This window comes from Fonsecaea multimorphosa (assembly GCF_000836435.1).
Source record: "Fonsecaea multimorphosa CBS 102226 unplaced genomic scaffold supercont1.10, whole genome shotgun sequence".
Lineage (NCBI taxonomy): Eukaryota > Fungi > Ascomycota > Eurotiomycetes > Chaetothyriales > Herpotrichiellaceae > Fonsecaea > Fonsecaea multimorphosa.
In genome coordinates, this window is record NW_015971644.1 from 734,122 (window position 1) to 747,439 (window position 13,318).

The 13,318-nt window shown below is 53.1% G+C and overlaps 6 protein-coding genes across 6 annotated transcripts; 3 read left to right on the plus strand and 3 right to left on the minus strand.

The window, feature by feature from the left end:
* Positions 1-5: 5 nt before the first annotated feature.
* Z520_05842 (uncharacterized protein) lies at positions 6-634 on the minus strand (the record flags this gene model as incomplete). The annotated part of the gene is made up of 2 exons (XM_016776345.1): positions 6-334; positions 412-634. 2 exons carry the CDS (start codon positions 632-634, stop codon positions 6-8), a joined length of 552 nt encoding a protein of 183 aa, XP_016632664.1.
* Positions 635-1,469: 835 nt separating this feature from the next.
* On the minus strand, positions 1,470-4,193 carry Z520_05843 (uncharacterized protein; the record flags this gene model as incomplete). The annotated part of the gene is made up of 1 exon (XM_016776346.1): positions 1,470-4,193. The coding sequence occupies one exon, from the start codon at positions 4,191-4,193 to the stop codon at positions 1,470-1,472; it is 2,724 nt and encodes a 907-aa protein (XP_016632665.1).
* Positions 4,194-4,602: 409 nt separating this feature from the next.
* Z520_05844 (uncharacterized protein) lies at positions 4,603-5,310 on the plus strand (the record flags this gene model as incomplete). Its single annotated transcript, XM_016776347.1, has 2 exons — positions 4,603-4,644; positions 4,699-5,310. 2 exons carry the CDS (start codon positions 4,603-4,605, stop codon positions 5,308-5,310), a joined length of 654 nt encoding a protein of 217 aa, XP_016632666.1.
* Positions 5,311-6,550: 1,240 nt separating this feature from the next.
* Z520_05845 (uncharacterized protein) lies at positions 6,551-7,583 on the plus strand (the record flags this gene model as incomplete). The annotated part of the gene is made up of 3 exons (XM_016776348.1): positions 6,551-6,726; positions 6,781-6,800; positions 6,850-7,583. 3 exons carry the CDS (start codon positions 6,551-6,553, stop codon positions 7,581-7,583), a joined length of 930 nt encoding a protein of 309 aa, XP_016632667.1.
* Positions 7,584-8,762: 1,179 nt separating this feature from the next.
* On the plus strand, positions 8,763-10,772 carry Z520_05846 (uncharacterized protein; the record flags this gene model as incomplete). The annotated part of the gene is made up of 4 exons (XM_016776349.1): positions 8,763-9,201; positions 9,284-9,582; positions 9,638-9,759; positions 9,839-10,772. The coding sequence occupies 4 exons, from the start codon at positions 8,763-8,765 to the stop codon at positions 10,770-10,772; spliced, it is 1,794 nt and encodes a 597-aa protein (XP_016632668.1).
* Positions 10,773-11,078: 306 nt separating this feature from the next.
* Positions 11,079-12,962, minus strand: Z520_05847 (uncharacterized protein; the record flags this gene model as incomplete). The annotated part of the gene is made up of 1 exon (XM_016776350.1): positions 11,079-12,962. The coding sequence occupies one exon, from the start codon at positions 12,960-12,962 to the stop codon at positions 11,079-11,081; it is 1,884 nt and encodes a 627-aa protein (XP_016632669.1).
* Between the last annotated feature and the right edge of the window lie 356 nt (positions 12,963-13,318).

Here is a 13,318-nt window from a genome sequence, read left to right on the forward strand (position 1 = left end):
TTGTTTTACTCGGTTGTGGTGCATATGCGGGCCGCCGATTTGCTGTTGGTGGAATTCTTGGTCGATTTGAGGTCGAATGAGACGCAAATTCTTCCAAGGTACTTGACGTCGTATGTATTGATGGATCTGGTGTTGATCGTGCCGGTAGTGGCCGAGGTGTCGACATTCTTGACCGGGGGGTTGGCCTTGAGGTTCCTGGTTGTAAATTTTGCCGTAGCATCTCCGGTCGCTTTGACGAGGGGTTCAGGGATGACTTTGTTGTCGATGATTTCGTCAGCGTGTGGTGTAGGAGGCGGGGTGTCGATGGCCTTGGTGTCGATGGCCTTGGAGTCGACTGTCTTTGTGGTAGAGATGGCGGTGGCTGTGGTGGTCCTTTCTCCCGCACTGCCTGAAGTGGCTGGTCGGTATCACCATTGCCAGTCAATCCTTGTTGCGCAGTTCGAGCGCTCCTAATGCCTTTCTGATCACTGGGCGACTCCTCATCTGAGTCGGATAACATGATGACCTCAGGCTCTTTGAACTGCGGCCTCTTGGGTGTACGGCCTTGCGTGCTGTCGATGCCATCATGTGGTTGCCTTGATGGTTTAGCAGGTGCCGAAGAGGAAGGCGACGACGAGGAAAGATGGCTTTCCATCTTGAGGGAGGAGTGCACAGAGAGTCTGCTGAATCCGCCTTTTGCCTCCCGTCGAGATGCGACAAGTGATGTGACAAAAGGTAACGTTGTATAGCCCGGTCAGACCAGGCCCTGGTGATTCCTGGAATTTGCTTGGAGTCGTTTATGTGGATGCGCTAGCGCCCGATGCTATGCTAGATCTGGCCTGAAGATATGTAACCGGTTTCGTGATTCTGGTAGAAGATTCATGTCAACCCTAGGAATGAAGCGGAGAAGGCCCCCTGCTTTTCTTTTTTCTGGCGTCTATCCAGCTGCTTCTAATGGGGCTCCAAAACCCCATCTGGTGGTGAGAATGTAGATCCTGGACCGTCCGTCGCCTAAGCAAAACTGTTACGGGGCTGCGGGCTTGCAGATTTGAGGTCTATAAAATAGGCGACAGTGAGGGCAAGCAGCGTGTGCGAGGAGCAGAGATATCAGGCAGACATTAACCGAATTTAGATCCGTGGTCCAGCTATGTCGCCGTCCGGAGGGATTGCCTGGCGGCCGATCCCAGAGAAGAACATGGTCACTGTCAAGCCGTACAACTTTCAATTCTTTTCTATCCGCCTATTTGAGACTGAAAGAAAATGCGGACGTCGACCCAAGTCAAGGAGAATACATGCCACCGAGGTTGAGTGTCCCTTGGTGACCTCCTTTATGCCCAACAACGTCCGCAAAAGCTAAAACCAGGTACTTTTCTGGCATCCTCAACTTGCCATCCTTTTCTTATCATACGACCGGGTTTTCATTATCCAACCACCGCTTGAATGCCTCATTCTAATATTCTGTTCCGCTCTGCCGCTTGTGGGTTGAACTCCTAGTGGAAGAGATCAGCCAGATCCGGACGCTCCTTCATCAACTTCCTACGTGATTCCCATCTCGGAGGGACTCCCTGGCGATACACGTATAATTGCAGCTCATCATCCGGCCCCTCAGTACGCCTTTCGACCCGCGTAATCTCGTTATACCTAAGCCTCAAGTGGGTTGCCATTTCAGTCGATTGCTGATACTTCAACGGCGGTTCTGGCTGCTTCTTCCCACGCTGGGACCCAGATTCAGGACACCATTCTCCTTCTAAGGCGGAAGCTGGCTTTCTCTGAGCCGAATCTTGTGGAAAAGATGGAGTTTTCTCGTCACTCACTTGTGATCCTGGAGGTACCCCTAGGGACGTTGCAGGCCGTCTATCGGTGGACAGGGTTTGCCCCCCCTGCACAACAGTTTCTGTGCCAGCTGGAACTGTTGTCCGATGGAGTTGCAAACGCCGGTGGTTGATGCGTATTGGAATACGGCTCGCACGGACACCCAGACGAGCCGGGGTTCGTGGGGAAGAAGTTGGCGCATACTCTGGGTCCGCGGCTGGAATGCGGCTGGTATCCTCTTGAGCTCCAGAGAGAAAAGGTGGTCTGTACCCGTGTAAATGTGACGATTGCCGGCCTTGCATCCTCGTTCTCATAGTGTCAGAAAGTATTGACAGAGCTTCGCACAAGTCGGCAAGGTTCAATTCGTTCAACAGGCTTCGAAGACGATAGGACGGAGGTAGGTCGTTCGTCAAATCGGAGATTTCGAACTCTCGACAACGAAGCTCGTGCTCTCGTTCACGCAGCTGGTGTGCTAGCTCGTTGACAAAGTCCTCCTTTTCACGCAATTTCTTTTCTCGCTCGTCGAGAGAATCCGCCCGTTCACTCATTTCCTGTTCTCGCTCGCTTAGAGGCCGCTCGCGTTCGCGCACCTTACGTTCTCGCGCTCTGAGAGACTCCTTCTGGACTTCCATCTCTTGGTCTCTGTCATTAAGATATTCCTCATGTTCGCGTACCTTGCGTTCTCGCTCTGCCAGACATTCCTTCTGTACATCCAATCCTTGTTCTTGCTCATTGACAGATCTCTCCCGTCCCTGCACCCTTTGTTCTCGCGCTTTGAGGCGTTCCTTTTTCTGATCAACGGCCTCCAGATTGATGTCGTCAATAGTTTGTGAGTGGTCTGGAGACGCGAAGAAGAGGAGACTATCGCTTGACGGTGTTGGGGGAACCGCCGATGTAGACTCAGACTCAGACTCAGGGGGCTTTTGCTCTTCACCAACTTTCGATCCCGCTGTGAGACTTTCATTGGTAGGAACAGCCTTGCGGAAAATCAGAAGACTCTCACACAAAGGCGTTGCCATCTCCAAATATGGCGATCGGTAGGTGGGCTGATATTTTGTATCATCAAACATTACCCATTTGCCGTCATTCAAGCGCCCGTATCTCCTTGAAGGGGGCAGGTTTGGAAGAGACAGTGCATTCTCCTCCTTACCTAGACGAATGAATGGAATGTAGTGAGGGGGGCTGTGAAGATAGAATAGCGCCCCAACCAGATTGTATCGCAAGGACCGCGGCTGATAGTCGGCAGGGTCAGAGAAGATACGCGGAGTCCAATCTTTCATATCAAAATGGTCATAATTCGTGATTCTGCGAACATCAGTCTCACCAATCTGAGTGTGGCGTCCGATTTCGACCATGAAAAGTTCCGGTTCATTCGCGATCCGGCTCCTGACTTCCACCAGGCGCCCACGTTGAGATGGAGGTTTATCCGCACAGTAAGGGCAGCTCGTGCCACCGCTTTGCGTTGTGAGTCTGTCGCTGAACGAGGCTTCACGGAGATCCGCGAAGTCTAGAAATCCGTCTTCGTTTGCTTCGACGTTGGCCGCAGACAGTGTGATGTGCCATGCAAATTCGAATTTCCGCACCACGCGTCGACAGTCAGGCTTTTCACACTGCGATTCGACGATCCGCTGCACGGTATGAGTTTCATCAATGTCTGAATTGTAGCCGGAGTTCTTTCTAGAAACCCAGTGACCATCAGTATCTTGGTCTAGTCCTGGCAGTGAAGCACCGGCGGCTCTGTCCCAGTCTCGGCTGTTTTCCAAAAGAGCCAGGGGGGTGGTCTTCGCCAAAGGATCTTGTACACCCGAAGTATCCGAGATCTTATTCAGAGTTTCGAGTATAAAGCCCAGGAATTCGACAGAATCCGAGTCCTCGTCTTTCCAAGGACCGGATGATCCCATCAGTGTAGCAAGTCCATCACAGGCCATCCTAAATGCCTGTGTATGTACCGAAGGAATCTTGTTCTCAGTGTTGGCGTAAAGGTCGAGCAGTGACATGGTTGTCTGGAGACATTTGAGGAAAGTTTTGTGCTTGTTCAGATTGGCATCTTTGGCAAGAATATCGGCGTTCTGGTCTGTAACCAACTTGATGTTCTTCAGAATGGTGGCGAACGGATGCACGTTGTGTAAGATCTGGAGAGCCGACGAGACATAACACGTAGACTTTCCTCTCCCCAGGTTGGCTCGCAGGGGTCGCTCATGATTTGTGTGGACTGTCGGCTTTTCGGGAATTCCGAGTATCTCTTCGAGGGAAGGCTTCTTGTTGTTCAAGTTACCGCCACATGATATGCAATACCCGAAGCTTTTGGTTGCATTGATGTGCCGCCAGCCGTGCTGAGGACGAGGATTGCCTTTCGTCGCACACCCGTAACATAGAGATATATAATACCCTGGTGTCGCCATGGAGGAGAGAAGGACGGCCTGGCAACTTGCAAGAGAAGTCTGGTTTTTCAAAATGCAGTAGCAATAAAGGTTTGAGCGAAACAAAGGGCGCAGGCAAGTTTGTCACTGAACAGTGAATATTTCCTGCCAAGCACAAACTTTGCTCATCAACTGGCGATATTCACTTGATATCTTCACCCGTACACCTGAACCTCCACTTACATCTGACTTATATCTGATGCTCACCTGAACTTACATCTGTATTGTCAACCTTTACTCTCATCTGACTTTCATCTGACTTACACCTGACTTACATCTCTTTTTACCCCTCTCAATTGCTGAAAGTGTATCTCAAAAACCTACCCACGGTAGCACGCTCACCTAGCACCTTGCTCATTCAACACTTTTCCTCAGATACCGTCTGCCCATCATGGATGAGTTGGCACACGAGCACAAGGCCCGATACGACGACGTAAGTCCGCTCTCCAGGCTCATTGTTGGTTCGAAACATGCTGACCAAGACTAGGCGATGGAATGGGCTCGAGCTGGAGTCAAACACAAGGCTCTCGAGATATGCTGGCAACTTCGCTTGGACAGGCGCCTCAGTAAATACCGCCGTGTCCTCCTCAACTTCCTCCTGGCCTGCCTCGTCGAGCCAGAGGAGCGACTGAAGTTCGCAGAGGAGAGCTTGGACATCATCGACATCATCCGGCAGGACCTTGGTGGCCGCATTCCCGACTACCTGCAGAAGGTCGAGACACTTGCGGAAGAGTATGTCGAGCAGCTTGAGGAGCAGGCGGAGGAAGCACGTATGAGTGCCGAGTCGAACAAGATGTTGTTGAGCGCCTTACCAGCAGACATCCCGGCGCTATCATCGCCACAGGAGCCGGGAGACAAGGATGGAGCTCGCCTGCCCACATTCGACGAGCATGTGGCAGCTTTGTTTGCTGCAAAGAAAAAACGGAAGGCGACCTGGAAAGCCGAGCTTCCCATCTTGCAACGCACCACAGAAGAGCCTAGCGAACCACCTGCTCCTCCATCCACTGCTCCTCCATCCACTGCTCCTCCATCCACTGCTCCTCCATCCACTGCTCCTCCATCCACTCCCACACCAGCTGCCGTTTGCGGATCTCCATAAACATCGCTGGAGTGCGCCCAGAGCGCAAGCAGCTTGCGATGCGTGTTGGGACAGCAGAGAAAGCAGAGACAGCAGAACGTCGGATTTGGGGATAAGATACTTTAGTGGCTTGGCAGCGAGGAGGCACAAAGGCCCAGCTACTTCTAACGCGTCTTCATCAGAGTCGAGAAGTAGAGGGGATCGACATGATGAGAATCGAGATAGAACCCGAAAGGTCGAGGCAGGAGACAGTGAGGATCGAGAGAAGAACACTCCAACCGAAGGCCAAGGAGATCTCTGGACGATCAGGTTGGGTTCACCAAACGAGTGACTGACTGGTAATGCTGTAATGATGCTGTAGCCTAGGTACCTGGCACCGAAGTTTTCTGGTCCAACACTGTCCACTCCATTGCCAAGTCGTACCGAATACTACTAGTAGAAGATTAGGAAGTACCCAGTACCACCTAGGTAGCCTGAAGTGCCTAGTGGATCGCCAAGAAGCAATTTACTCAGGGTATAAATATCCTTTTCGAACCCCGGCGTCTTGACGCCGTCTTTTCTTTCCTTTTCCCATCCTGGTGCACGGGCATTACGTATCGAGTGAGGTTTATGTACGTTTCTTTATCTCTTCCTATGTCCACAAAAGAACAACAACGCTGACTGCATTTAGAACTGACGATACGTATTTGCTAGTTGAAAAGTGAGTCAAACCTGATCAAAATCAAGAAGTTCATTTTTGCTAACTTTCCTGTTCTTTTAGCTACATTTTTGACTGCTCCAAATGGCCTTCGGGTCGCTTGGGAATATTTGGAACCACACATTACCTTTTCATCATTATCAGCGCCTTGAGCGAAGGTACGGAGAAGAGGAGATATACCTAGGTAGGAAGAGAAATGAGAATCAGGAAAGTTCGTCGTAGCTGGGATTGGAGGCTAGAGCAGGGTCATGATACCGCAGTGAACAAGGCAACAGCGGCAGAAGAAGCTGAGCTGTTTGGGGTTCAAGGAAGGAGTCGGGATAGATATCGTGCCAGGAATGAGATCGATTGTTTGGGATCGCGATTCTGTATTCATCGCTGCCAAAAATCTAGAGCCGTATGACCTTAATATACAATAATCCTCAGTTGGTAGGGGGAGGGTGGCCGGGAATACCTGGCTAGGTACCTAGGAAGGCTCTGGTGGTTGAGGTCAAGCACCTGCGCCCAAACAATCTCCAACTGCGCCCTCCAATTCTCATTTCCACCTCCACCCACCACTTCAAAATGCCGTCTGCGCTCATCACGGGCGCGTCAGGATTCTTGGGCCGACAAGTGCTCAAAGCCTTCTCGGATGCTGGCTGGAATGCCACAGGAACAGGCTTCAACCGCGCGTCCGAGACCGTTCGCAAGGTGGACATTCAAGATGCCGATGCCGTCAGCAAGCTGATTGATGAGGTCAAGTAGGGTGGCTTGTATACCGCGGTCGAGTGACAGCAAACTAACACAAGGCTCAGACCTCAAGTCATCGTCCACTGTAGAGCGGGATCTCTGCAAGAACTGGATCCAGAGCTAACATGACGCAGGCGCCGCAGACAGACAGCCGGACTCGTGCACGCGAAACCCAGAAGCAGCACACAAACTGAACGTCGCAGCAACCGAGCTCCTCGCCTCCTGCGCAGCGAAACGTAATGCCTTCTTCATCTACATCTCCACCGACTACGTCTTCCCTGGCATCCAGGGTCAAGCCCCCTATAAGGCAGCCGACTCTCCCAAGCCCACAAACATCTACGGACAGACCAAACTCGATGGCGAGACCGCAGTTCTGAAATCCACCAATACAGTAGTGTTGAGAGTCCCCGTTCTGTATGGGCCGACCTCTCCCAAGGACAACAATAAAGAGTCGGCGGTCAACGTCCTGATGGACAGCCTATGGAAGTCGCAGAATGAAAAGGTGAAAATGGACGACTGGGCAATCCGCTACCCTACAAACGTGGAAGACGTGGCAAGAGTGTGTCTTGACATCGCCAAACTCTACACAAGTTCACCGCATCCGGAGGAGCTTCCACGCATTCTGCAGTTTTCGAGCGAAGACCGCATGACAAAATACGAAATCACCCAGAAATTTGCAGAAATCATGGGCCTACCCTTGGATGGGATTGTGCCCGACAAAGATGGAGGCAAACCGGGACCAGATGGTACCCTGAGGCCGTATGACTGTCACCTTGACACGAGCGAACTGCAGAAGCTGGGAATTGACATATCGACGGTGGATTTCGTGGCGTGGTGGAGAAGATGGGTTGGTGCTTATCGGCATTAGAATGGTGTCTACAGGAGGAGCAACGAAAGGCATACGAGCATGCAGACACTCAGGCCAGGATGAGCATGTTGGTATGCAAGAGGCGGCAACAGCGACAAGGGGCCGGCGCGATCAGTGCTGGCATGAAAAGAAGAAATGATATGAACGTTTATGGACGATCGATTCTCCCCGCAATTGAATGTCCACAGACAAGCGGCCTTTGACCGACTGCTTTGACCGACCACTCAAGTGTCTCAAGACACCGCAAGTGCGGCAGGGCAGTCCCAGGCAATCCCCAGCCGAGTCTTCGTTCCACAGATCCAACTCCTGTTTCTTATTTCATGACGTCTGTTTCTCCGCCACTTGAACGCATTCCGCTTTCATAAGAGGCCTCGCAAGTGGGATTTCGATCCTTGTTCAAAGACCAACAGCGCATGCGGGCACACTCGTTTTGTGACGGCATCGGCGACCTGCCTGGAAGCCAGCAAGAGTTGAATACTCGGCAATATCCTGCCGATTCCCACGGTTCCGCTGACCATCGTTGCTTTGGTACAAGATAAGCCAGCGAATGAGGGACCAATCGAGACCTGCCCTATTTCACTGGCCGTCTTCTCCATTTGAGCAAACCTTCGCTCTCTAGCTTCAGACTTGCCACAACAGGTTCTTCCCAAAACAGAAGTTGCCTTAAGTCAGCAGGATGTGGATCTCTCATCGCCAAAGGAAGGCCACCGTTACGCACTGCGTACTCGCTACCTCGATTCAAAGGTCTCTCCCCCGGAGAGTCTGCGGCCTCGCTTGTGGTCCATCCACCCCGAGGTCTTGTGGCCCATATCTGCTTTAGCTAAGGCGTTCACCCATTTCTCGAGAGAGCTAGTCGTCCCGCACCGAGAGGCCAGAAGCGTCTGAACTACCTAGGTACCTAGGTATGTACAAGTTAGTCCTATGTGCTCCGCGCCGCTAAATGGATGATTCAGCCTGCATGCATTGCAAAGTCTCTTGATTTTCCGTCAGCGGAGACTTTTGTGAATCCCGATACATTTCATTGTTCCCTGCCGAGACCTTGGTAGAAGAGGGCATATTCCGAGGCAGAACGGGTGATATATGTGCCTGGCCATGGACCACGGACGGGGGCTGAGGGTCTCGGTCTCTTCTTCATGTAGGTAGCCCTACGACAGTGTCCGAGCTGGACATCACTCCAGGATGCTTGTCGCGGAATCCCAGCATCATCAGGACCAAGCCTCATGGGGGAAGACAAGGCAGAATCTCCTCCAACAGGGCAGCCTGTCTCGGTTCCGGCTGGGAACACTGGTTCAGAGGGAGAGTCGACGAAAGGCTCCTCCCACGCATCATCATCACTATGCGCCGACAACTGCCCAGCCACCACCGCGCATCCAGGATACTGGCCAACTGGTTCCTATCTCACAGCCAGATCCATTCCTGGATCGGACATTTTTAGGCCCCGTCAACGCTCAACAGCATGCTCTTCTACAAGAAGAAGATGAAGAAGTGCAAGCAGCGGCAGAGACGGTATATATCCCTTCAAAACTCTTGCGCACTGTGCTGGACACGTACAGGCGAGAAATGTTTGCCTCGTTTCCACGAATCGTCCGTGGTCCCGAGCTGGAGGTTCTTGATGAGTGTAAGCCAAGCCCATAGATGTTTTCGTTCTGCTTTGCGCTTTGCGCTTCGTCATTTGAATGGTCTGATATAAAGAGAGACAGACATCAACCTCATCGTCCGAGATGAACTGCCCTTCAAGGTGATACCGGGGATCCGTGCGGTGTCCGTGTCGTTTTTCTTTCCCATATCCTTCCAGCACCAGGGTCTGTTCGAATGTACCATGGCAACAGCGCGCGGCATGTTCGAAAGCCGCCGGACACCACCGCCCTTCAAACCCAGCACGGCCGTGTTCGGGCAACGTGCACGAGCGATACGCTCCGTCCGTGATCTGCTATCTCAGCCCGCGTCGTTGCAGGATGATCGTGCACTGATCGGGGTGATGCAATTGATGGGGACGCATGTAAGTCCAAAAAGGCTTGTCCCCCGAGGAGAAGAGACATCTGACGCGGCAAAAGATCATCACCGGCGATATCGTGTCGTTTCAATCGCATCATAAGGCTGTCAAACAGATGATCGAGCTGCGTGGCGGCCTGGGAGATACGGATGCGCATCGGGCGCTTCGAGGCTTTCTTGGAATGTGAGATACCTATCGTCCTAATCCTGTCCCCGAAGGTCTTTTCCCCTGGAAATCTCATCCTGACATGACCTCTCTCAAGGAACGAAATGTTTGCCCTGATGTTGAAATACATGACCAGCACCATGCCTGCCGCTGCCAGGCCCTCACAGAGCACATCGCAAGCACCCTCAAGCACCACGACACAACCTCCTCCCAATGTTGGCCAGACATCATCCACCCTACAACGTCCGGGTACTACTACTCAGCAACCACCTTCGCCACCACCAGCGATACCCCAATTGAAGCTGGACTACCCCGTCCCTCCCTTTTCAGAGCATCTCAACCGCATGATCTCCCGGCTGCCCCCGGGTCTCGCGGCGCTATCTCTCACGGGCACCATTTCGACACAGATGATCGCGCTCCTCGCCCAAACCGCGCCCTGGGCCGCCCTCACAGCCGGTACCCCCAACCCGTCAGCCACGGTCTCTCAGAGCGACATCTACCGCCTGTACTGCGAGCCCATGGAGACGGCCAGAGCCGCCCTTTCTATTCTCCTCGCCCTGCCGCGCATCTCTGACGAACCCAAACTCGAACACGCACTGTGTATCGGCCTGTGCCTCTCGATCCGCGGCGCGAGGAACACGGCGCGCCCGCCCGCATTGCATATCAGGTTGCTTGCGGATTTTGGCGCCGTGGTGCGGTCGCTGATGACTTCGACCAGTAGCAGCAACGGCAGCAACAGCAAACCCCGACCGCTATCGCAGCCCGAGCAAGACGCCGTCGTATGGATCTCCTTCCTCGCCGCCTATGGCAGCGGCCACCCGGCCTTCCAGCGCCAGGTCGACGATCTGCTGGATCTGGTCCTGCGGAGTTACTCGTACGGCGGCCCCGCGCCGATGCGGGATTGGGGGTACTTGGAATCCTTGCTGAGAGGTTTCTTCTGGTTCGAGCCCCTGGGAGACGATTGGCGGGAGTTGTGGCATCGTGTCTGCGTCACGAGGATGCCGCCGGTGCCGCGTTCTGGGATTCAGTAGTGCAGTATGAGGTAAATACCTACCTAGGGTACTGGGGATGCGCGGGCTTGTCTTCGTGAGGCTCTTGCTACGAGTATAAATGGACGGAGAAGGAGGTGGAAGAAGAGCAGGTGCTGTCTAAGTAAGGTATGTGTTATGCCGTGGCTATGACCTGGTGTTAATATACCTGTCTATGTCCGACCAGGTATGGATCATGTTACATACCCAGTACATGCTATGGCTGCGAAAAGTAATATAGCTCTCTTCACGACCTCGTGACTTTGTTGCTCTCAAATGATCGAGACTGGTAACTCAAACTGAGTCAACTCAATGAAACGCCCTCTTGATGGCCCGGTCCAGATTACTCCTCTGGCTCGCCGCCACATTGTGCCTCTCCATCTGCAGACACTGCCATCTCAACCCACTCCACGCGAGGACTAGGTTAAAGACGCGATCCCGATCCACGGGGTGCAGGAGGACCGTCAACTCTGCATCTCCAAGAAAGAAGAACTGCAGCGCCTCGGCGGACTGCGAGTGCAGGTGCTGGAGGTTCTTCAGGGTCGAGGAACTGGAATTGACGTCGACGCCGTCGAGCTTGCGCATCTCCGTGAGGGAACGGAACGGCCAGGTTTGGTCCTTTTGTCCGCTCTTGTAGAAGAGCGTGAGGCTTGTCCTGCTGACGACAAGGCGAGCGCGGCCTTCATTCTTGTCGTAGACTCGGAATGTATAACCATCCTGTGTCGCTCCTCCCGGGGGAGACTCGCTCTGATCGTCATCGTCATCTTCCGCTCGATGGTCGTCATCACTCCTCAATTCAAACTCGCGCAAATCTGCCTCTTCCTTTGCAGCCACCTTTTCTTGCAATCTCAGAATTGCCAGTTCTGCATGCGTGGGGATGTTCCAGAACACCCATCTGAATTGTGACAATAACAACCTGTACTTGGGGAAGTTGGTGGCGATTGGGTAGGTGAGAAAAAATCCACCACCAAATACGAACCATACCAGCTTGACGCAGAAGGCCATGTCGGCACATAACGTGATGAGAAGACAGCAGGCGAAAAAGAAGAGACTCGCCAGAGTCAGATTCGGCCGTTCCCACCGGTGGAAGTTCAGCATGATTTCGAGGAAATTCGCCAGGTCCCCGAGCTGTAGCTGGATGATTGGGCCGATCTCGTCCAGAAACGGTTCCAGCCAGTCATGCTGCCCGTGTCTCTGGATGAGCTCACCCCAAGCTTGCACGCGCGCTTCTCGGTCAAGGGCTCTGCTCACGCTCTCTCGCACTGTCCGCACGGAGTGTTCCCGAAACCTGTTTCGCAAGGTGGAGTAGATGATGTAAAAGTACAAGAAGCCCACAATATGTTGGGTGTACCACAGGACGCAATATAGAGCCAGCCATTTCGCCGTCCGACGGGGTAATTGCCACATGTAGACGTGTCGGACGTTGACAAGAAAGGACTGCCAGGGCGCCGACGTGATGGCAATCCGTTCGATGATGCGCGCGAGGTCTTCAAGATCAAACGGTGGGGAATCAAAGTCGTCAATGTATCCGGTCGTAAAGTCCCGGGTGTAGTAGAGGGCCATGTAGCCAAGATATCTCTCCCACTCGAATCTTTCACCATTCCTGAACTGGGAGCGGTCGGGACGAGATATTGGACGAACGGCTTTCACACGGGAAACATGACGCCCTAGAATCCAGGCTGTTTGCAAGCTTTCCCTTTGCTGTTCGATCTTGCGCACGCGGTTGTGGGCTTCGTCCAGCTCAGACGCGACGGCACTGGTGTCTGCTTCCGAGTAATCGCTCGAGACTGCCTGAGCAAGTGCATCGTGGGCATCGAGTAATTCTTTGTTGTGGTCGACAGTCAATGCCGGGTGACGCTTTCCAAGTTTCCCGGCCGCAACGTGAGCAGCCTTGCTGCGCATTACCCGGCGCGGGTGGGTGGCCAGGTACTTGACGCTTTTGAGATCATCGCGGACTGCTTCGCCTGTCGATCTGGTTTTCTTTGGCGAGGAGTTATGAAGGACTTTCGCCGGATCGAAGGCTGCATCAGAAAAGATGTCCCCTTCATCATCAGAAGATGTATCGGGCTGTGAAGGAGAAAGCAATCGCTTTGTTTTTGCTTTGGCCTTGTCTTTCACGTGAATGGCACTGTCAACAAGGTGTCCAATATGGTGCTCGGTTTCAGCTACACTGCTTTGGGGACTTAAGGACATATTGTAGAGAAGCTGCTCTCAGGCACTGGGTGATTAGAATACGCCAGAGCCGAGGGCTTCTTTTGAGAGCTCCATGTCAAGGTGAGCCCAGCCTGAGGGTGAGGAAGGAACAGGGACAACATCTGCTTTTCAGCCACAGGAGAGACAGGGGACAGGGAGGGAGTGGCTTGGGCAGTGGATGCCATGGCATAAGCCAATATCGGGACATCGTGGCACCACGAGCACGATACTCGGTATTCGTAACTGCACCTCACCTCAGCCCAGTTGATCTAGGCGGTTCTGTTCCAAGTTTTTGACTGTGCAGAGCGGGAGCGCCGACACATGTCGATTGGGTGGTGGAGAGGAAGAATGAGCGA